Source organism: Martes martes, assembly GCF_963455335.1.
Source record: "Martes martes genome assembly, chromosome: 5".
Taxonomy (NCBI): domain Eukaryota; kingdom Metazoa; phylum Chordata; class Mammalia; order Carnivora; family Mustelidae; genus Martes; species Martes martes.
In genome coordinates this window covers 64,470,899-64,494,279 of record NC_137892.1, presented here as the reverse complement: position 1 = coordinate 64,494,279, position 23,381 = coordinate 64,470,899, and the positions used below count along the sequence as shown (strand labels likewise).

Below are 23,381 nucleotides of genomic sequence, written 5' to 3'. Positions count from 1 at the left end.
TATTCCTTAGATTGCACAAACATGAATTCCTTTTCAAATTTGGGCAAACTGTAAGGCAGATGGCAGGGTGGGGGGAGGGGAACTCAGAGATGCTACTGGTCAGAGCATCATCAAAGATGCCATAGGAGTGGAATGGTCAAATCTAAGGGGCCACACCCACACGTGGTCTCATTTACCAACAATAGGACTTGAACACAGCTGCAGTGAACAAACTCCCCGCTGTATTTCTTTTTCTCTTAATTCTTCCCTAGAACTAAGGTCCTTGGTCTCGTTGGCCTGTCTTACCTATTGCTGGAACAGCCAGGGAGCCAGTCCTCCACCCAGTTAGTTGATTTATGGTGGTTGGTTGGTTGATTTATGGTGGTTAGAATATATCTAGAATATTGTGTTTGCATTGGGGTGAGGAGGGGACACATCTTAAGATATTTGGCAAACAGATGGGAGCAAAACTGTTAACTCTGTTTAAATCTTATTGTGAAGAGGCTTAAGGAACTAGTGGTTTCGCTTGCAAAAAGAAAGGAGTGGAAGAGGGGTTGGGGACACAGTTTGGGCCCCTCTGCAGGTTTGTGAGGGGCTGATGATATGGAAAGTGAATTCAACTTGTATTTTGCAACTCTAGAAAAATAGTATAACCTCTGTCTAACTCTAGAGCCTCTAATGTCTTAGTTGCCTCATTTGTATAATCAGGGGTTGGACTGTTTCCCAAAGGTTCCCCTCAGTGCTGAAGTCCTATGGCTAACCAGGTCCAGTGAGTGGGATTCACTGGAAGCCAGCCTTTCAGAGTGAGCTTGCTGTGTAAGAATGGAATGTTCCAATGTGTACTTGCCAAAATAAATTCAAAATGAGCCACACAAGAAATTACATTTTGAAAAGAAACAGGTGAAATTAATTCCAGTCTATGTAATCTAATATATTGAAAATGTCATTACTTTGATATGTAATTAATGTAAGAAAGTGTTAATTTTTTCATATTTAAACATTCATAATGTGGTGTGTGTTTTACACCTGTAACACATCTCAGTTTGGACTAGCCATGTTTCAAGTGGTCCATTGCCCTCTGTGGCCAGTGGCTGCCATCTTGGGCAGCAAAGCTTTAATGACCATGTGGATGCTTACCACATGTCAGACTCTAGTGAGTGGCTTTACATGTGACTTTTCATTCAGTCCTAAGTCCTCTGAGAGATTCTGATTCTATAAATGAAAAAACAGACTCATTGGGATTATATAAATTGCACAAGTCCACACAACTAGTAAGCCACAGGAGGCTGGAATAGACCTTAGATCAGTCTGGTCCCAGTGCCCTTAACCGTTAGCATACTGCAGGGGGAGACAATGAGTTCCTTGTCCTGAAACAGGATAGTTACTTACAAGTGAGATGTCTGGGGTGGAAATTTGGCAGTGGATTCCCCAGGCTAGACACAAAGCTGAATTCCAATAGAAAGACCTAGTATAGCTAGTTTGTGCTTGAACGACTCCTTAACAAACATTCTTTGTCCCTGGTAGGGCCCACTTTAGTGACCCCGGTCATTATGGTCATTAGATACCCTCTCTAAAGAAATGAGCTAGGAGTTTTCTGGAAAGATAGATCATAAGTGGTTCTTAGAATTTTATTGCCAATATGAAACCATCACCGTGTTGACATTTTTAAAATCATCCAGTGCTTTTATTTTTAACTTGATGTTCCTGTTGAAGACATTAATGATGATTAGAAGAGGGAGTCATGTGCGGAGGAAACGAGACTTGGCTCTCTAAGCTACAGCTGCCTTGGGAACAGTGCCCTCTCCCCCAAGGCTATAATTAGCTGCGTATCCACCTTGGACTCTCGGGGGAGGGTTCGGACATTCCCAGACAGCCTGTAAATCCCCAGCAGGGAAAGGTCATGGGTCAGAGGAAATGGCTGTAATCATTCTTCTCATACAGACCTGCAGTAAATAAGAAATGACAAAAGTAGTATTTACAAATGGTTTATTGAATTTTATCCTATTTTCAAAAATAAGATATTTGGACTTCACTTTGAGGGCTTCCTCTGTCATTGGCCCCGATGCTTCAAAAATGAACAGTGTTTTGTTTTCATTTTCCTGTTTTCATGCCGTGTGAACATTTCCTGCTGTAGATGAAGAAGAAAGACATCATCCGGTGATGGCACGCCATGCCTTTGAGAGAAATGATGTTAAACCCAACAGGGCAAAGAACAGTGAAACTAAAGTCATCAATCAGACCTGTTTATAATTTAAGGCGGCTCTTTAAGTGTCTCTGTTTTTTGGAAGGGCAGCTATATCCAAAAATAATTTTCCCACTCATGTAAATGTACACACACTTGGCCCTTTGCCTTTTATGTTGAAATCTTTTCACATCACTACATAAACCAGTTTCTGAGTAGCATGGCCATGAAGGACACATGTGAAATAGTATTGTGGTTTTAGCACTTTCAGTGGAATTTCCTAGCTACTAGCACTTTACTGAGCAGCTCCTCTATTTCCAGCCCCCTGGAAACAAGGACACAAGCCCATCTGTTAGCTCATCCACCAGACCTGAGGTTCTTGAACACCACCGGCCTCAGTGCTGTGTCAGCTGACCGCCAAAGCCGCCCCAGCCCACCTGGGACCACTGCTCCCACTGGCCTTCCAAATGTTCCATAACTGTCTCAGACTAGGAAGAGTAACTGTTGGCCTGGCTCCTAAGGGCTTATAAAGTACTAAACAGGCTCAGAAGCTTCAATTTTAGTTAAAGTCAGGAAAGGGGGGAGGGTATTAGCTATCGTTCCTGCATCCTCTGCGGTAGCAACCCACACCAGCAGTGCAGCCCTCCTGCTCATCAGAAGTAGCCTCGGTCTAAAAAGAAGAAAAAGTACTTAGAGAAGGAATCGAATGACATACTTGTCCCCCTGTTACTGATAGCATAATCCCACAACATCCAGTAGGTAAAACCCAGACTTTGAAGATAAAGCGTTCACAAACTTGCCTCAGAGCTCATGTGAATTTCCGAAAGACTCTTCTACTTTAAGGGGTTATCTTCAAAGCTTCATTTTCATGTGCATTCGTGTAATACATACAGAGAAGCATAGGGGAGAAACAGATTGTGGTTCCCCAAGAGTGCCGTCTGAAAATCTGTCTCTTGCTTCTCCATTTTGTAAGGACCAAGAAGCTGATAATTGACGTGATCCGGAACCAGCCAGGGAACACATTGCCAGAAATCTTGGAGACACCAGCAACAACACAACAGGTAATTGGCCTCTGAGTGTAAGATAATAAGTACCATCTATGTGAGTTGACTTTCTTAATCTTCATGTCCCGTGTTTACTGTTGCCACAAAGACAGTGTAACTGACATGGTTTGAAAGTGAAGAAGTTTCTGTGTTACTGTGGCAGCTGATTTCAGTCATAAATATAAACTCCTTAGAATGGGAATGAAATACAAAATGCAGCACCAAATGGATGTTGAGTGTAATTTTGTCCTTGACTAGGAAGATAATTCAAGGTCTTTTAAAGCATGTTCACTGTAAACCTTATCAGACAGTGAATAAAGATAGTTCTGGTCAGTAGGATGGAGAAAAATACCTTTCATATCTTATGTATTTGCTCACTTGAAACGTGTCTCGCACATTAAAACTGTTTTCCAAATGCTTCAGAAGTGAATGTCTTGAGTCCATCAGGCCAGAGCACCATTATCGTGCTGTAAGTAACTCAAGGTTCTTAACAATCTTGCATTAATGTTGTTATCAACATCTTCTAAAATACACCGTCGTGTATTTAGTTCATTCTGACTTAAGTTAATTCACTCCTATGGCTTTTTAGAGAGTTGCCACTCTCTAAACAAAAGTTAACAAAATTATCTAATTAGGTACTTCTTAGCAGAGCTACTCATAATTTTCCTGAATCATTCTTTCTTTCCTTAAAGATTTATTTATTTGAGAGAGAGAGAGCGAGCATGTGAGTGAGGAGAGGGGCAGAGGAAGAGGGAGAGAGAGAATCCTCAGGCAGACTCCCTGCTGAGCACAGAGCCTGATACAGGGCTCGATCCCATGACCCTTCGATCATGACCTGAGCGGAAATCAAGACTCGGATGCCCAGCTGACTGAGCCACCCAGGCACCCCATTTCTGAATAAATCATCATTTAATTGGTTGGCAAGAAATTACTGTTTTTAATTCAAAAAATATATAGAATGAAACTTCAAGTTATCTGGGGTTTGTTAACATGAGTATTGTTAAACAATGTAGGCGGAATATCCTACTGTCCTTATTGAACATTTAATTTTTCCCCAAATGTAGCATAGTCACAAGAATGCAGACTTCCAAGATCAACTACAGTCCTGCGCCTCCTCACTGTGTAATTCTGGGCACTTAGAAGGGTTTCTCTGCCTCAGTTTCCTCAACTATAAAATGGGAATAATAATAGTGTTTAACTGACAGCAAAAACAAATGATTTAAAACATGTTAAGTGGGTAGAATGATGACCAGCACATACTAGGTGTCTAATAATGTATTTAAGCCCTGCAGATACTGTTGTTGACCACTGACCTGGTAAACTATTCCTGTGTATGTGATATTGATCTACCTGTAATCTAATTATATCTGTATCCTTAGACTTTATATTGTGTCAGTCAGTTGTCTAATACAATGAAATGGGAAGATCACCAGTCTCCTTTTATTACTGGTTTTTTTTTTTTATAACAACCTGTCAATATTCATTCATTCATTTACTAATCATTTATTTGGGAACTTGGGATGAACTAAAATATTCTTACTTCCTTTGGTTCAAAGACACCCTGCAGGTTTTTCAAAGTTGGTAGTTTGAGAATTATTCCTTTACTAAAATAAAGGTCTCTGCCCTTGTAGCTTACCAATCTCCATAAATATGGCAGATGTGTGAGAGTTCAGTTGGGTTCTGGGTGTTCACGGTGTTCAAATAGCTGTGTTTTAAGGAATAATGTAGTTTTAGTTCCCTCAGCTGAACTATCCAGGAATTGAAATCCTTCCACCCAGAGAATTATAAAATATCAGTTATCCACTATAATATGTTCATTATTAAGGTGATTTCTCATCTTAGCACTAAAGTAGCCATTGAGAATTTTGCTCAAAGTAGGCCTGCCACCATTGCCATATTTCTCAAAAAGATGAAATAATCCCTTCCCGAAGACCTATTCAAAATCCGTGAAGAACATAGCTGATTCTGGTCTTTGGACTCTGATTTGAGGATTTCTTTTATTTTATTTTGGCATGAACTTGCCCAAACAGTTTTGTATTTGTGAGACTAGAGAACCAGAGAAAAGTCACTATCTTGATATTCCCCTTTCAGGAAACAGATCATGCCAGAGATATGGTGAGCCGAGCAATTATAGATTCCCAGGCTCCAGAAGAAATGAAGCATAGTCAGTCTATGGTTGAAGATGCACAGCTACCCCTGGAGCAGAAGAAGAGGAAAATCCAGAGGAACCTCAGGACATTGGAACAAACTGGACACGTGTCATCCAAGAATAAATACCAAGACATTCTCAATGAGATTGCCAAGGTTTTTGGAAATAGTATTCTTACTTCTTCACTTAGCAGACTTTTGTTAATCATTGGTCACATGCTAGGCACTCTCTCAGGTGACAACGGACTCATAGTTGTATTGCCATGGTCAATATTACAGATTATCAAAGGTTTCAAAGCCATTGATGACTTTTAATAGAGAAATATCAAAAATTCCCTGCGTCATTAGGACATTTGACGCACACCAGAAATAAATGCTTGCGAAATTTAATAGACAAATTTCATCTATACTTTGAAGCAATACCTACTAAGTTTGAGGGGTTTTTTTTAAGACCTTATTTTTTTAGTAATCTCTACACCCAACATGGGGCTCAAACCTACAACCCCGAGATCAAGTCACGTGGTTTATCAAGTGGGCAAGCCAGGAGTCCCAATACTTAACTAGTTTTAAAAATGACATTTCAATGAGAGTTCTTTCTTGTTAGTTGTCATATAGCCCAGTTGCTCTTAGGATCTACCACTGAGGTAGTAACTCAAGTCCTTGAGAATGTCCTCTGAGCAGCTGAGCCTAAATACAGTTAACACTTCAAGGGTGCTTTCTGTTTTCTCAGCCTGTATTTTCACAGTTGGGAAACTTCCTGAGAAAAGGATCTCAAATTAGTGTGAGGAAGCATCACAGGAAATGGATGAGATCTGTTTGCCAAGGATAAGGAAGTATATACTTGTGTCAAAACGACCTTTCCTTCTTTTTATCCAAATATGCAAATTAAAATGGGTCTGGATGTTAAAGGCAGTTAAGTGATCAGGACAGAAGTAAATGTTGTTACCTTCTTGGTGGAAAATCAACTTGGCTTCTTTCTTCCATGGAAAGTTAGGGTCACTTAGAGCAGTAGATTTAGTCCTCCTAGCCTAAGTGACTCAAGGGAAGTCATATTTCTTTCCATAGCTCTGGGGTGGAAAATATTTCTCTTTGGGAATAATTAGTAGTGAAATTAATGCTTTTGCCTTAAAAAAAAAATGTTACCATGAAGGCATCCTCTAAAAGATTCTGTTTATTGGGGAATTGCTATTTAAAGGTGTGTGCATGTCTATCTGGATTCCTAGGGGAATGTGTTTTATTTTGTCCACATAAGGAAAATCATAGTAAACAAACACTATTTTCTTAAATGAAACATTTTCATGATTTACCAGTTAGAATTACAAATAAATCTTATGTCTTTAAGTTTAAACATAGCCTAGTTCCTATAGGTTGTGAACAGCTTGGACAACTTAGTGTTCTCTGAACTCTCTTTAAATCGAAGGAATAGTTACCAGAGTAAAATTTTTCCAATCAGTCTTGAGAGCTCAGTTGTTTTTGCAAACCTTGAGAAATACTTTCCAGATAAAAGAGCTCACTGGGGTTTTGGGGGGCTTTTTTGTTTTTGTTTTTGTTTTTGTTTTACTTATTTCTAAAATGAATGCATTGATTACATGTAAACCTTTCCAGGTAAAATATTCTTCTAAGTGGAATGTTGAACACATTCTGAAGAAATTTATATCTCCTGGGAAAGTCTTCCTTAGGCCCCTCTTAAAACAGTATTTTTCTCAAATTAATTGTATGGTTATTCCAAAAATGCTTCTCTGTTTTTCCATCAAGGGAAAAATAAACCTTTGCAACTCTGTTAAAGTGAAATATGGACCCTTGCCAGTCTGAAGTATAAATGAGGAAGGAGGGACACTTCAGTGTTCAGAGATTAAGGTCACTGAGGGAAGCTACAGGTTAATGGTCACAAACAGGGATTTAATAGTCCACATTCTTCTTGCCCCACATTGGCAATATCATAAAGTCAGCTTCTTAAATCTCGTACCATAGCCTTGACTTGTTCTTTTAGGACATTCGAAATCAAAGAATACATCGTAAGCTTCGGAAAGCTGAGTTGGCTAAACTTCAGCAAACCCTGAAGGCACTTAATGAGAAGGCGGCATTTTATGAAGACCAGATTAATTATTATGACACCTACATAAAGACTTGTTTAGACAACTTAAAGAGAAGGTAAGTTAAAATCCTGTGTCTCTTTATGGTGTCCTGGTGTTTAGGGGTGTCTGTTCTTCTACGATCCTGGACAGTTCATCTTGGAAGCAAACTGCTTGCTTTATTTAATAGCCAAACACTAGAACCTCAGTTTTGTGATTTGCCTCTGTGATCTCAGAAGTCAGAAGTGCATTTTGGAGCTTTTGAATTGCCCATCTATGCTGGGATTCAAGTATCTCCATCTGTTGTATTTTAAGCAAGGGGCTTTAACACCTGCAGAAGCACTCTCCTTTCTCCTTTTGTCTGTTTTAGTCAAAGGTGCCTTTGAACACTGATAAAAATTAAAGCTACTCTTGTTTTTTGAATGTTTACAATAGACAATATTAAAATGTTTGATAACTCCTGGTATTTGCTAACAGTGGAAGGCAGCCTAATGATTTTTTTTAAGATTATTTATTTATTTATTTGACAGAGAGAGAGGGAGCACAAGCAGGGGGAGGGGGAGAGGGAGAAGCAGGCTTCCTGCCAAGCAGGTGGCCCAATGTGGGGCTTGATCCCAGGACCCTGGGATCATGACCTGAGCCAAAGGCAGACATTTAATGCCTGAGCCACCCAGGCGCTCACCCTAATGATTTAAAACTGCTTAGTGGGGCCCCTAGGTGGCTCAGTCAGTTAAGCATCTGACTTGATTTTGGCTCAGGTCATCATCTCAGGGTCTTGAGGTAGAGCCCCCTTCGGGCTTTGTGTTCAGCAGGGAGTTTGCTTGAGATTCTCTTTCTCCTCTGCCCTCCTTTACTAACCACCTCCCTCACCCATACCTGCTCTCTCCTTCTCTCTTTCTTTCAAATTTTAAAAACCTTTAAAATTGCTTAGTGGTTTTAAAAAAATATTATTGACATAAAAGACAAAATTTGGCAGTTTCCCGTTACCCATTAGCATACATACTGCAGATTTTTTATACACGACGTAGCCACTTTTAATGAGTATTCTTTGCTCATAATTGTTCTTACTCTTAGACTAAGGTCGATACTAATCGAATTTTAATTACCCTTTTAAATATGTAATGCAATATTTTCATGTAATCCATGTAGTCAAATTGACAGTAGGAAATGGTGCTGTACAGAAAAATCAATTGCATTAATCATAGAAGATTTGATGAAGGAAGATAAGCAAATTAAACCCCCTCTATTTGGGCCCCAGTGGCTCTGAATTTTAATTCATTTGCTTGCAGCCTGTAAATTACTTTTGCTCTGTTCCTGAGAAGAAGAAGTTGATCAAGCTAATAATACCCAGTAGAAATAAGGTTGTTAGGGTTTTCGGTTTATTTTTGTTTTTTGTTTTTGTTTTTTTCATATTTATTGCAACTACTTGAAGGCATTTTTATAAGGTCTGCAGTTAGGGGAGCTAGATTTGCATTCTAATTTCCTCTTATATTATGTGGTCTGTGACCCAGCCCAGTGAACTTCTCTAGAACTTCAATTTTCTCATCTTTAAGGTGGCAGGAGGAGGACTAGCCTCACAAGCATTGTTAGGAGAGGTAAGTGAAACAATAAGAAAGGAATCTGTTTATTTCAAAGCCCTATGGAAATGTCAATTTTGCAAATGTGGGGCAATATTCATAAAGTACTTAGAACATTGCTGGCCACATAGTATTTATTAAAGAAACTAAAGAAGTCTTAGTAATACCTTTACTTAGGAGTATGCAGTTGAGATTAATGAACCAAAGCTGCTTGCAGAATGACTAAATATAGCCATGTAGTTCAACATGCCTGAGAAAATAGAGGGCAAGTTTTATGAAAAATGTTAGTCTGTCATTCAAACTTCAGTCACTTTAAAAATAGCTTCCTCTTAGATTTCAGTAGTGAGGTTTTAAGGTCTAGGGAAAATTGTCACCTCCTATTGCAAAATAGAAAGTTTCATATTCAGGGCAGTGAGGCCCGGTATGAACTGTGGTGGGCACCCCAGCATGCTTACTGTACCCCTAGAAGCCTCTGACTTTACCATCATGATAACACAGTTTATTCTTGTTTTGTCAGAAATTCTCGAAGATCAATTAAACTAGATGGGAAAGGAGAACCCAAAGGGGCGAAGAGATCTAAGCCGGTGAGGTACACGGCAGCGAAGCTGCATGAGAAGGGTGTCCTCCTGGGGATAGACGACCTTCAGACAAACCAGTGAGTGTGACCCAGAATCTACACCCAACACAAGTGCCCTCTAATCATGCCCATACAATCTGACTCTCTTCTCTTCGGTTTCCTGTGGCCTTTGAACAGAGCTTCATTTGGTCTGTTAAGGCTTACCCTCGATTACAGATGACGGGGAAATACGCGTGTTGTAATCTCTAGTCTTCCCATCAGACCCCGAGCATCTGGTGCTGTGGATTGTAGGACGTGCCCAGGAGGTCACTGGGTTTCCCATGGCTGGTCCACTGCGTTTGGATTTGCCAGCCTCACCTTTCCCACCAAAAGAACTGAATCATATCAGTGAGAATGAAAAGTTGTCTTTTGGTCTAGAATGATAAGAGTTATTTACAAGGGCAAGATAGTACCATTCTCATTTCAAAGCCACAGGCTCTGTGCCAACACATGGGTCAGAGCCATCTGCAGTGTGCTGTTGGGGTGTGCATTTGACCTAGAGGGGAAAATGGAAACCCTCCTCTGTAGCCCCATACCACGTTCCAATGGATTCTCTGTGTTACAGGGACCATGAGTCTTGTGCCCCATCACTGCTGGGGCGGGGGGGAAGCCAGACTCCCCATGTGTGCTCCTTTCTGGCTCCAGCCTTCTCTCCAGACCTGGCCTCTACTCCATTCATCCCAGCAAAAATTCTCCCGAATACACCCACTCAGAGAACATGCTTCCTCATCTGTTTATATCCTTTAAGAACGAGGCCATATTTTAATAGCATTTCTTTTGTAATAAAGGACCTACTTCAGTGCTCTCGGCCACAGTCCCAACAAGAGCCATCAAACCTGGTTTCAGTGAGCAGAGTGGGGAAAGGAGATGATGGAAGGTTTCTGAGACTTCCTTAGAATTTTCCCAGTGGACCTTGCACTAAGCATGGAAACTAAGGATTCCATTAACTTGTGTCAGCTTTACATATAAATTTGCGGTTCCGCACGTGTAAATGTCCCTTTTCTTCACTAGGTTTAAAAATGTTACATTTGATATCATATCTACTGAAGATGTGGGCATCTTTGATGTCAGATCAAAATTCCTTGGTGTTGAGATGGAAAAGGTACAGCTCAATATTCAGGTAAGCTGGGATTTCTGCAAAGTGGGGGGTGAGTTTTATAATGTGGGTCATTTATGCCTCCCCTGAGTTATACCCTTCATAACAGTGAGGTTCACCAGAAGACCCCTGCAAGGATTTTTTGCCAATATTAGCTTTTTAAGCATTGATGATTTTTTAAAAGCTCTAATTTTTCAAAATATTGGAACCTAAAATGCTTTTAGGTGGCAAACCATAGTGGCCAGTGTTTCTAAGGCATGTTTCCATTTTTTGAAGCTTAGAGCATAACCATGGTATAGAAGTATTAAGAGCTGTTAAGGCTGGAAAGTTTTCTTTTATTAGGAACTTGGATTTCTTTCTTAGACTACATAGGCCCAGGATTGGAACTTTCCTGACCTCATTTCTCCTTCTTTCTCCTCCTTAGGTTCATTTTTACATTAGTGTATTAAATCAAATGCTTAGGGGACACTTGGGTGGCTCAATCTGTTGAGCATCCAACTCTTGGTTTTGGCTCAGGTCCTAACCTCGCAGTTGGCCATGGGATAGAACTCTGCTTTCAGCACTAAGTTTGCTTCAGATTCTCTCTTCCTCTCCCCGCTGCTTGCATGCTCTCTCTCTCTCTCCCTTTCAAATTAATCTTAAATAAATAAATTAAATAAATAATATCTTAAATAAATATCATACATAAAATCTTTTTAGGGGCACCTGGGTGGCTCAGTGGGTTAAGCCTCTGCCTTCAGCTCAGGTCATGAGTTCAAGGTCCTGGGATTGAGCCCCACATCGGACTTTCTGCTCAGCGGGGAGCCTGCTTCCCCCTCTCTCTCTGCCTGCCTCTTTGCCTACTTGTGATCTCTCTCTCTGTCAAATAAATAAAATATTTTAAACAAATAAATGTAAATAAAAAATAAAATCTTTTTAAAAATTATCTCCCCCACCTCCCACTCGCACATGCCTACTCTCTCTCTCCTTCTCTTTCTCTCTCTCTCTGAAATAAACATCTTTTTAAAAATATCTGTTAAATGCTTAGGATGATAAGAATGAAAGACATTGTGCAAGATAGTTATCTGTAAGTAAACACATGGTGTCTGCAGTCTGAATTATTGCCTTTTTCTCAGAAGAACCACATTTAAGCTAAATACACTTGGAACAGAAACTGCGACCAACATCCAGTTTCTGTGTCCAAAAACCACAACAACAATAGAAAAGGAGTGTGCAACCAAATGTTTATCTCCTCCCAACCTCTTCTTAATCCCTAGTGTAGGATCCGTTAAAAGAAGTATTTGAGGGGCCCCTGTGTGGCTCAGTCAGTTAAGCGGCTGCCTTGGTCTTAGGTCATGATCCCAGGGATTGAGCCCCAGTTGGGCTCCCTGCTCAGTGGGAGAGTCTGCTGCTCCCTCTCTTTCCCCACTCGTGCGCTCTCTCGCTATCTCTGCCTTGCTCTGTCCAATAAATAAATAAAATCTTTAAAAAGGAAGGTGATGAAGAAGTATTTGAGCTTTTCTTTTTCACATTAAGAGATTTTAAATGGAAATAACACCTAATTACCTGGGTCCCAAATTAATGGTAAAATGGATCCCAGGTATTCTGTATGTATCTACACAAACCATCTTGACAAACCACTGCAGGTGGCAAGTTCTAGCCTCAGGGCCTGCGGAGCCAGTGGCCGAGAGCCCTGAATGACTCCCCCTCTCCTAGGAGCAGATGCCAATCCCTTCTTTTCTGTCTACCATTCCTTGTAGCTTAAAAAGAAAAATTAGGGGACACCTGGGTGGCTTAGTGGGTAAAAGCCTCTACCTTCAGCTCAGATCATGATCTCAGGGTCCTGGAATCAAGCCCCACATGGCAGGGTAGGGGGGTTGCCTCTGCTCAGCAGGGAGCCTGCTTCCCTCTCTCTCTCTCTCTGCCTGCCTCTCTGACTACTTGTGATCTCTGCCTGTCAAATAAATAATTTTTTTTAAAAAGAGAGAAAGAGAAATTAGATCTAAGTATGATAAGGCCATTGAAATAATGGAGTAAATTAGAGTCTAGAGGGAAAATGAAAGATAATGTGCAATTATGAAAAGTATACATAAGGAAACAGTATTGTTTTCTACTTTATTTTAAATGTCACTAAATGTATCCATCTAACAATTTAACTAAAAAGCTTGAGTTACCCTAGATACCACTTAGATAAATATGGAAAGAGAAAAGAATGTGCTCCAACGTGAATTGTCTTGGTTAGTCATTCTTCTCTAGGCAAAGACCTATCATGTGTTTGTCAAGAAGGAAATGACCCAAGGCCAAGCAACATCAACTGGACAGATGAATTCCAAGTGACTAGGAGACACCTGTTCAGAGAGGCCTCATGGGACTTCCTTGGAACAGTGGTGCAAATGCCAAGCTTCATTTGTTCCTTTGCTAAGGATTCAGTGTGTAGGATTAACTATCCACACCATTCATCTGTACACATAATTGATTGTGAAATGTTACTCCTTAGCTGCATACAGGTGGCTAATATGGCCCAAATTTTTAAAGTCTTTAACATATCACGAGGGCTAGCAACATAATTTGTAGAGCTTGATGCAAAATGAAAATGGACAGCCCCTTATTCAGAATTATTGAGAATTTCAAATTAGTAAGAGCAGAGCATTAAACTAAGTGCAGGGCACGACTGATCATGGGACCCTGCACAGGTTAAATGTCCCAGCAGTCAGCCCTTCATCTAATAACTAATAAAATCAGACTTCTGTATATACATAAAGCTTTCAGACAATTGTATTATCTCATGAATTACCGAAGAGGACATGATGGCCAGGTCTTTAGTGTGAGAAAAGGACTGGCAACAGGACAGAAATTTATGAGAGAATTCAGGGAGATCACTTCTAACATTGTTTCTAGGTCCTCTTCTCCCTTCAGTTCCTAAATATGATCTCCTAATTAAATCCCATAGGTATTGGCAGTATACCTAACAGGGGGGTGTGACTTAAGTGAAGATGTTCTCCATGCACACATAATGGCCAGTGTTCATCAAGGGCTCCAAGGTTGACTGTCTTCCTTTCCCAGATGAAGAACTGAGGTTCAGAGAGCTCATTATACAAGAGGCAGCTGGAGTCCCAAGTTCTCATCACTCGGTTCCATTGCCCCTCTCACAAGACTCCAGTTAATCCTGACAAGGCATGGGTGGCTTACAAAGAGCTTATAGACCTTGATCTCCTATGCCCAGCAGCAGCTCTGTGAAGTTGGCAGTGTTCTCCCAATTTACACACAAAAAACACAGAACTTCAGAGGGATTGTGTGAAGTTGCAAGGTCATAAAATAGGAAATGGTGAGGTTAAGTCTCAAATCAGATCTTCTATTCACAAGTTTGATCATCTTGTTTGCTCTCCACCTTGGTGGCCTGCTGATTCCCCTGCAGACACACACAGGTGTCTCTCACTTGCATACAGTTGGAGGTAGTTGTAGAGCTGGAAGAGGCAGCTAGGAACAGCCAAAGTTCTCTCAAAGGTGATTCCAGCTTCTGTAGGGAGACTTGTTTAATGTAGGTAAAGCCGTTATCATTAAGAACCAAGAAGTTTGCGGCGCCTGGGTGGCTCAGTGGGTTAAGCTTCTGCCTTCGGCTCAGGTCATGGTCTCGGGGTCCTGGGATCGAGCCCCACGTTGGGCTCTCTGCTCAGCTGGGAGCCTGCTTCCCCCTCTCTCTCTGCCTGCCTCTCTGCCTACTTGTGATCTCCCTCTCTCTCTGTCAAATAAATAAATAATAAAAATCTTTAAAAAGAAAAAAAGAGCCAGGAAGTTTCCAGGGACAAGAAAATGAGGTCTGAGTACTAGGCTGTGACAGCTCAAGAATGATATCTTCTTTTTGGTGGGGCACCTGGGTGGCTCAGTGGGTTAAACCTCTGCCTTCAGCTCAGGTCATGATTCCAGGGTCCTAGGATCGAGCCCTGCATCTGCTTTCTCCCCCTCTCTCCCTGCCTGCCTCTCTGTCTACTTGTGATCTCTCTCTCTCTCTCTCTCTGTTAAATAAATAAAATCTTTAAAAAAAAAAAAAAAAGAATGATATCTTCTATTTGGGAAAGACCCCCTCGCCTGTGGTATTATGAGGCATCACTGCTTATCTCATGCATATGACTGGTGTGACCCAGTTTCTGATTTTAGCAAGAGTTGATTTCCTTTGTTTATATGTTGGCAGTGCAACACAGAACGATAGACCTGACTTGAGAGTGTAAGGACTTATTCTCAATACAGGAGCAGAAGTAGCCTAGATCAGGAAGGACTTGCTTTATACAGGGGTCTCCAAATTTCTATCCTAGAACTTCACTACATAACATGATCATTTATCCCCATTTGTACATACTTACTTATAAAGTCTACATACTACTATATATTACTATACTCCAAATATACTTTATAAAATACATACACAAAATCTAGATGTTTAAAGAATGAGAAAAAATAAGAATAAATAGAAGTTCTCATAATCTTTTTGCTCCCCAAGGAATCCCCTTGCTCTCTCCACTTTAGAAAACACCATTGTTCTGAAGGATATACTCTATCTTGCTTGAATATTTGTATTTTGAGTTTTTCAACTAAAATGTATAATATATATATACATGCATAAATATATATGTATAAATACATATCTGATATTAATCGGAGGTGGTTTTCTGTTATACGGTGCTTATCAATTCTAAAAATCTATCTTCTTCCATTTAGGTAAGTGATTCTCAAAGTATGGCACTCAGACCAACAATGGCATCATCACATGGGAACTTGTTAAAATGCATATACTTGGGCCTCACCCCAGAGCTACAAAGTCAAAACGTCTGGTGGGTGGGGCCCAGTAATCTGTGTTGTAACTAGCTTGTGCTTTTAACTGAATGATTTTGATGCATACTCCATAGTTAGGTCAACCAAATCTTATTTTTGTCCCCATATTCTTCTAGAATTTTTTTAAATGTGCAAAATGTCAAATTTGAGATTTAATGATGATCTTCGCAATTTCAGGATTTACTTCAGATGCAGTATGAAGGAGTAGCTGTAATGAAAATGTTTGATAAGGTTAAAGTGAATGTGAACCTTCTCATATACCTGCTGAACAAGAAATTCTATGGAAAGTGAAGTGCCTACAGAAATTTCATGGAATCTGTATCATCTGGATTAAGAAATGAATCTGTTTAATATTTTTGTGGTTAAACATGATTGAAATCACTGCTTATAAATGTGTGATTTAAAAAAAAAAAACGAAAAAGACCAAAACTGTTCTGAAGAATGTACCCATGTGCCTTTTTGATAATTTGATACTATGGTAGAATAATCCAAAAAGATGAATTAATGTAAACACTTCCACATTATACTGTGGTCTAGGTACTCTGATTTAAAACTTCGGACATTCCGTGATTGGTTTTAAAGTAGGGAGAAAATAAGTTTAGTTGACTAGAGACAAATCTGTAAACATATTTTCCTATGAAAAAAATTTTAAATGTCCCATCTGAATAATGTAATTGTTTCTAGGTTTGTTTTTGGGTTTTTGTTTTGTTTTGTTTTTTGTTTTTTGGTTTTTTTTTTTTTGGTCTATGGAGAAATGGAAACCTAATTATTTGTAATGAATTATTTACACAGATTCTTAGTTCTAAGCCCTACCTTCTGGGAGTTACCAATTTTAAAGAAGTTTTGTGCAATTCAAAATGAAGTTTTTATAAGTAATTGAAAGTGATAATACAATAATACTTTCTGTATAAAAGTATATATTTTATGTGATTTATTCCTACTAAATGAAGTGCACTACTGCCTCATAGTAAAGACTCTTGTTCCCAGAGCCTTTAAGTGACTAAGGAACACCACGGTAGCGATTTTAAGACCCACCTCCACCCCTCACAGTTTGTTTGAATATACTTAAATTGGGCCTCTCAATTTTTTGTAATGCAATAAAATCAGTATCTAGATGGTTTTTAAATGTATTCTTTGAAAATTGTTTTATGTAAAATAAATGTTACTGAATTATGTAAATTTGGCTTTTTAGTGGTCTTCATCTAAATCTATTAAGTGGGTAGAAGGTTCTCGGGCTTATCAGGAAAAGAAACAACATGCCTATAGCTGTACTTGGTAAGGTGCCAGGTAAGCTGCTGTGACCAAGAGATCCAAAGGCCTGTGGCTGGAACAAGAGAGAAGTTTGTTATTGTCCAGTTCAGCAGTTCAACAGTTCAAAGGTAAGTGAGCAGGTCCACAAGGTTATCTAGGGCCCAAGCTGGCCATTTGGCTCTGTCCTTATCACTGATTCCCAGCCACAGAAGAGGGAAAGAAGTCCAGGGCCTGCGTGTGTCACTTCTGCTTACATCCGATTGGCCAAAACTTAGTCATGCTCCCCATGATCTTCAACAGAGGCTGGGAAATGAGGTCCCCAGCCAAGCAGCCAGGTACCCCATGAAAAGCTGGGGTGAGAGAAGGGTGCTATTACTGAAAGAGTGATGGCTGGTGACAGGTTAGCTCTCTCCATGACAACAGTAATCCAGATGCTCAGGCTGGAACTTGGTATTCCGTTCATTCATTCGACAGGCTGTATTTTCCACAGGGTTTACAAAGCATTGAGAAAGTGCGACTTATGTACGTTTTACACAAATGAACTTTAAGGGTGAGGCCAACAGAATTTGGAAAGTTCAACTTTTTAAAAGCAGAATCTGCCCCGTTAGTGACCATTTCCAGCTGTACGTATTTTCAACAGAGAGAAAATGCTCTTTGTCAAAACAGTGCTCACTGTCTTAACAGTGGATAGACGTTGAGGGGGTGGTATGTTAATGCAGTAAACCTTAACACAGACCTGCGTACCTAAAGGAATCAAATAAACGTACGGTTGCATAGGTGTCATCTTTTGAATGAACCTCGTCCTCCCCTGCAGCTTCATTACATGAGAAACAGGAGCCAGGGCCGGCAGGAGCTAGGTTAGACTTCCTCCCTCACGCTCCAGGAAAGACGGTTAATGGAAATGTGTCAGAGGAGCCCAAATTAAGGAAAAACTGCTGGGAGGCAAAAGTTAACATTTCATAGTATCTTTTTTTTTTTTTAAGATTTTATTTATTTATTTGACAGACAGAGATCACAAGTAGACAGAGAGGAAGGGAAGCAGGCTCCCTGCTGAGCAGGGAGCCCGATGCGGGGCTCGATCCCAGGACCCTGAGATCATGACCTGAGCCGATGGCAGAGGCTTAATCCACTGAGCCACCCAGGCACCCCCATAGTATCTTTGAAGGGAGTTTGTTTCATTGCAACACTAAGCATTATGCTTGAATATTATCTGGATTAGTATAGATCTTTGTATCCTGCCAGTACCCTCAAGGAAAGAGGTGAATCTTTTCTCTCCATTGGCCCACAGCATAAGGCTGTTTTTGAAGATATTACCAATGGCTACTTGAGATCGTTGAGGCACATGAACAAAGGAATAACTGAGAAGGAGAACTGGGATGAAGAAAAGGAGTGAAGAGGAAGAAGCCAATGGAGGTATGGATGTAGAGATGGTTGCAGCCAAGGCCCAGGGCCCTCCCAGAAGAACTGAACCCCAAGCCAGGGACAGTTGTACCATATAATCCTGAGCCACTAAAGACTCCTAACCATTGTAGGGGAGGAAAAATAATTTTCCCTCCCTCCTCCTGCGTTCGTGGCTGAGACACACTGTAATAAAAAAAATCAAGACAAAAACAAATACAAGTTTAAAATGCATGCCTCATGTATACATAGGAAATACCCAAGAAAACTGAGAAAAACTCCTTGAAATAGCCCAAGCCCTCACCTTACTACCTTCAGCTAAAGATAAAAGAAGGATATTGGGGGCGGGGAGGGGGGTGAGTGACTGGGTAGGGTAGGGGGAGAGATGGCGTTGCACTTCAGGGGAAGGTGAGAAGAGGAAAAGTTTGGTGAGATTGACCTTGCCTGGAAGATAAGCCAGGTGAGTAAGTGATGTCCAGCAGTAACTCTCTTCCTGGTACAACCTCCCTTTCTAATGTAAATTTTTTCCATAAATGTAAATTACCATTATAGAAGGATAACTTTTATTTTCAGACCTTCTCTTGTGTCAGCAGTTTCACAAAATAATCACTTCAAAATAAACCCTATGCCAAAGAGGCCTATTTTGGAGTGGAACGTTCAGCTACGAGTCAGCCTTCTCCCCAGAGCTCATGACTTTCCCTACTCTGTGAGAAGAAGAAAAACATTTTTATTTTGCTTTTGAAACACTTAGCCATTGAAACTCTAACTTGATTAAGTCTAAAGCTGGTTCCTTGATTTTGATGTATGTCCAGCCATGTTTCCAATATTACAAAATGGTATTTGGTAGGAAGATTAAGAGTTCGTGCTCTCGTGAGCTCCATTTTTTAGCACCTAGACATGAAAAGGGGCTTAAGCTGCATTCTAGCTACTCTCAAAGGATGTGTTCTAGTAATCTCTGAGAGAGAAAACCTGAGCCTATTTTAATATTCTGGAAGTTTGTGGTGAAATAGAGACCAACGCAATATGACCATTGTCTGACAAGTCACTGAAAGACCAGAATCGTAACATGTGTGTTAGTGTGTGTGGGTGGTGGGGCCCTAATTAGAGGTGCTGTTCATGATGTAATTTTTAAGACTTCGGCTGTGGTTAAGCAGGGATTTGTGGTAATCCTCAAACATTCTAAGAGGTCAACCACGGAACTCTGAATGTTGATAGTTGATTGTATTTTAAGAGATTCTGGAGAACATTGGATCCTATACAGCTGATCGGCTTTTGAAAACCTGTTGCCCCTGTTACTGAAACCAGCATTTGGTTAACAGATAAGACAGAGTCCCCGAAAGTCATCCTCTAAGCTCCAGAGGACAGAGAGTGTTTCGGCCACTGCTATAAGACGAGAGCCTGGCAGTGCCTTGTAAATGGCACAGAGGTGGGGGATAAAAGGCTGCCTCGGTGTTGGGTTGAGAAGGAAGCAGACCCCACCACCCCCTGTCTCTCAGGAGTCAAAGGCTTGCTTCAGCTTGACCCTTGTATGAGGGCAGCACTGAGTGATTATCTCGTTCTCATAGGGGAGGCAATCTCCATTCAGTCTCCAAATAAAATAGCTCATACAGATGCCTCCTTGGTAAAACATGATTTCTGGATGTGTCCATGAGACTGTTGCCAGAAGAGATTAAGGCTTGAATGTGTGGACTGAGTAAAAAAAGATCCCTTCACCCCTGTAGGCAGGCATCATCTAATCTGTTTGGAACTCAAATACAAAAGGGCCCAAGAGGGCAAATTCTCTCTCCCTTCCTCTCCCCCTCCCCTTGAGCTGAGACTTGCACCATTAGCTTCCAAGAGGAAATTACTAAGGAAGTTCTTGGAATATATTGTCGTCTTTGGAGGCTTCAAACACCACACTGGGTGTAGAGATTACTTTCTAAAAAATAAAAATCTTTGGGGGCACCTGGGTGGCTCAGTCAGTTGGGCATCTGCCTTCGGCTCAAGTCATGATCCTGGGGTCCTGGGATAGAGCCCTGGGTTGGGCTCCCTGCTCAGAAGGGACCCTACTTCTGCCTTTGCCCCTTCCCCCACCTCGTGCTTCCTCTTTCTCCCTCTCTCTCTCTCTCTCAAATAAAATCTTTAAAAATAAATAAAAATAAAAATATTTTTTAAAAAAAGCAAAAAATACACTATGTTGGGTGAAATAAATTGGACAAAACTTCATATAAAATTGCATTAGAAGGGGGCGCCTGGGTGGCTCAGTTTGTTAAAGCCTCTGCCTTCGGCTCAGGTCATGATCTCAGGGTCCAGGGATCCAGCCCCGCATCAGGCTCTCTGCTCAGCGGGGAACCTGCTTCCCTTCCTTCCTCTCTGCCTCTTTCTCTGCCTACTTGTGATCTCTGTCAAATAAATAAATAAAATCTTTAAAAAAAATGAATAAGAAAGTTACTATTCTGGGTAGGAAAAATGAAATCAGAAAAGGGAATCAAAAAGCTTAACCAAGAAAAGATAAATATATATTTACATATATTTGCTAATGCCAGATTGTAGGCTCATGGGTGTGATATTAGGCTCTGTATTTTTCTATATGCTTGAAATGTGTAATTTAAAGACAGTCACACACACTATATGAAATCCTGTTCAGTTCTTTTTACCTTTCAAAGCAGCTTTCCCAGTGTGTCCATCCTACCCACCCCTGTCCCATCATCTTTAGCCTCTGCATCACTGAGGAACTTGTTAAAAAATGCAAATTTTCAGACCACACCCCAGACCTACAAGGTCAGAAACTCTGGAGATGAGGTCTGGCACTATAGTTTAACAAGTCTTCCAGATGACTGATCCATGCTAAAATTTGAGAACCACTGTCTTAGAATAACACTTCTGTAAACTTTGACTGATACTACCATCACCTGGGGCTGCTTGTCAAAAATATAGAATCTCATTTCATAGTTCTGGGATGAGGTTCGGGAATCTGCACCGTGTGTGATAAAGTTAAAATCATTGTTTCTGAAGGTAAGTTTTTGGTGGCTGCTCAATGAGCAATCCTCCAACTTAGAGAAAACACTAAAGTGAGGAAGAAATGCTTCATTGTGTTCCACTCTCCACCCTTGTTCTGTATCTCAGCCCCACTCTAAAGGAGGCTTTAATCTAGCTAATGTGCACAGAGAATGAAACATGCATTTCAGCAGCTCTCTGTGCGTTCTGTTCTAATAACTAAGCAAAAGAGGTGTCCTTTAAATTTCAGTTTTGTAAAATGGTTAACATCTTCCACCACTGAAATAGTTAAAACTTAAAAGCATCCTTATAGTATTATCCCATTTATATTTTAAGGAGATACATACATATGTACTTGTATGTGGATATAAATTCTTGAATGAGGGACAGAAACTTTAAACCATAGTCATCATAGATAAGTGGTTCTTAGAAGTGGAGGCTGAAGGTACTTTAACTTTTCATTGACTATCCTTGAACTGTTAGAATTTTTTGCCACATGTATTGATTACTTTTACATCTTACACTATTTCATTGATTCTCAGGGGGCCTTTATTCATATTTTAAATAATCCTGAAATTGAGATGTTTCTTGCAATCATCGGTATGCTCAGTTTAATTGGCAGTATTTGTGTATGTGTGTGTGTGCTTGTAGTACATAAATGGAGTCTTAAAATCGATGGCATCTTAGGATTAATGAAAAGTAGTGTAAGTTAGGGAGTGAGGAAATAATGTTAGTGGTTCACATCTCTTGGATGTTTTCCTCGGAGAACTGATAGGAAAAATTTTTAAAGTAACATTATATAACTGAGTTATTCAGTAATTTATTGTACAGCTGCTTCTCACAAGGCCCTGTGCTCCAAGGACGATGGGGGGATTACAGAGAGAGTCTGTAATGTATTTTCTCCTAGTTTTAAGTATCATGGCTCTTCCTGGGGAGTAACACTCTCAAAGCGAAATTCCCCTTTTAGAAAGCTTGAGCGTGACCAGTGACTCTCAAGTACAGTTTATCAGCCACAGGGTGCAGAACAGGCCTGCGCAAGCGAGAGGAGAAGGGGCTGCGAGTGAACTTTCCTGGAAAAGGCCGGCGGAGGGGACCAATTTCCCTCTGCGGTCTCAAAGACTCCGCAGATAAGCTCCCTGAGCCAAAGGAACCGCGTGCTACTCCTCCCCGCAGCCCCAGCCGCGACGTCCCCCAGTGTCCACCGCCCTGCGACTCGAATTTGGCCACACTACCAAACTTTCGTCCTATGGTGCCAGAAAGCTGAGGGACGTGTTCGGAGGCACCGGGCCGCCCTCCGGCCTCAGGGGCCGGAGCAGCTCCGGTGCGCAGTTACGCGCAGCCGCGGGGCCGCCGGGAAGGGCTGCGCAGGTGCCCCGGCGCGCGGGCTGCGGGTGGAGGACAAAAGGCTGCAGTCGCGCGGGGCGGGAGCGGGGAGCGGGGCGCGGGGCTGCGCTGGGCCTCGGCTTGGTTACTTCCCCTCGCAGGCAGAGCCTACCCGCGAAACAATAAGTGCTAACTTCTCCAAATAATGAGAAACGAATTTTTAAAATGGCAAGAAACCTTTCCAAACAGAAAGGCTGCTTCTCATTAAGGGTCACCTTCTCCCCAAAGGATAAACTTTCTAATTCACTGTCCCAAAGTTTAAAAAAAAACACGAATCACTTCGAAACTTGCAGCTAAATACCCCAATTTCCGAAGGGGCAGCGGCGCTCGGCCTGCCTGAGGCGCTTGGCACGCCGGCGGTAAGGTCTGGCGCGGGGCGTGGGGGCCGGCGCCCGGGGCCGCATCCCTGCTTGGAGGTTCACTGCGAACGCCTCTGCTCCTCAGGAGAGGAATGAGAAGTGAAGGGAGCAGCCGCCCGGGCCGCGCGGTCCTGCTCGAGGTCCCCGCCGGTCTGAGTCACTGAGAGCTTCGTGGGTCAAAGGCGCCCAGGGGAAAAACTGTCTCGTTTGGATTCCCCCGCCGGGCAGTGGCCGGCTGGCGGGATCCGGCGGCGGCGAGAGGGGGCCGAGGGAGGGGGCACGCGGCGCACCACTGGTGGCGCGGTCGCCGGAGCCCGGGACAGCGGAGCCGCGGCTGAGAGACTCGCCGGGAGGGGGAGGGGAGCGCGCGGCGGGCGGCCGCAGATTCCAGGCGCACACTCGGCGCGGGGGGGCGCCCTTCCCAGCTCGCGCCGCTCAGCTCCCGCGCGCCGGGGTTCCGCCCCCACCTCCGCCCGCACTCGGAGAGCCGCTGGC

General features: G+C 41.7%; 1 protein-coding gene across 1 annotated transcript in view; it reads left to right on the top strand.

Moving 5' to 3' along the window:
- Nucleotides 1-16,698, top strand: part of IQGAP2 (IQ motif containing GTPase activating protein 2) — a 277,799-nt gene extending 261,101 nt beyond the window's left edge. Inside the window, exons 31-36 of the mRNA XM_080804306.1 lie at nucleotides 3,135-3,222; nucleotides 5,296-5,508; nucleotides 7,343-7,503; nucleotides 9,519-9,656; nucleotides 10,629-10,737; nucleotides 15,697-16,698. Coding sequence (XP_080660432.1) covers nucleotides 3,135-3,222; nucleotides 5,296-5,508; nucleotides 7,343-7,503; nucleotides 9,519-9,656; nucleotides 10,629-10,737; nucleotides 15,697-15,810 — 823 coding nt within the window. The 3' untranslated portion in view covers nucleotides 15,811-16,698. The remainder of the gene's footprint in view (nucleotides 1-3,134; nucleotides 3,223-5,295; nucleotides 5,509-7,342; nucleotides 7,504-9,518; nucleotides 9,657-10,628; nucleotides 10,738-15,696) is intronic.
- Nucleotides 16,699-23,381: the final 6,683 nt, after the last annotated feature.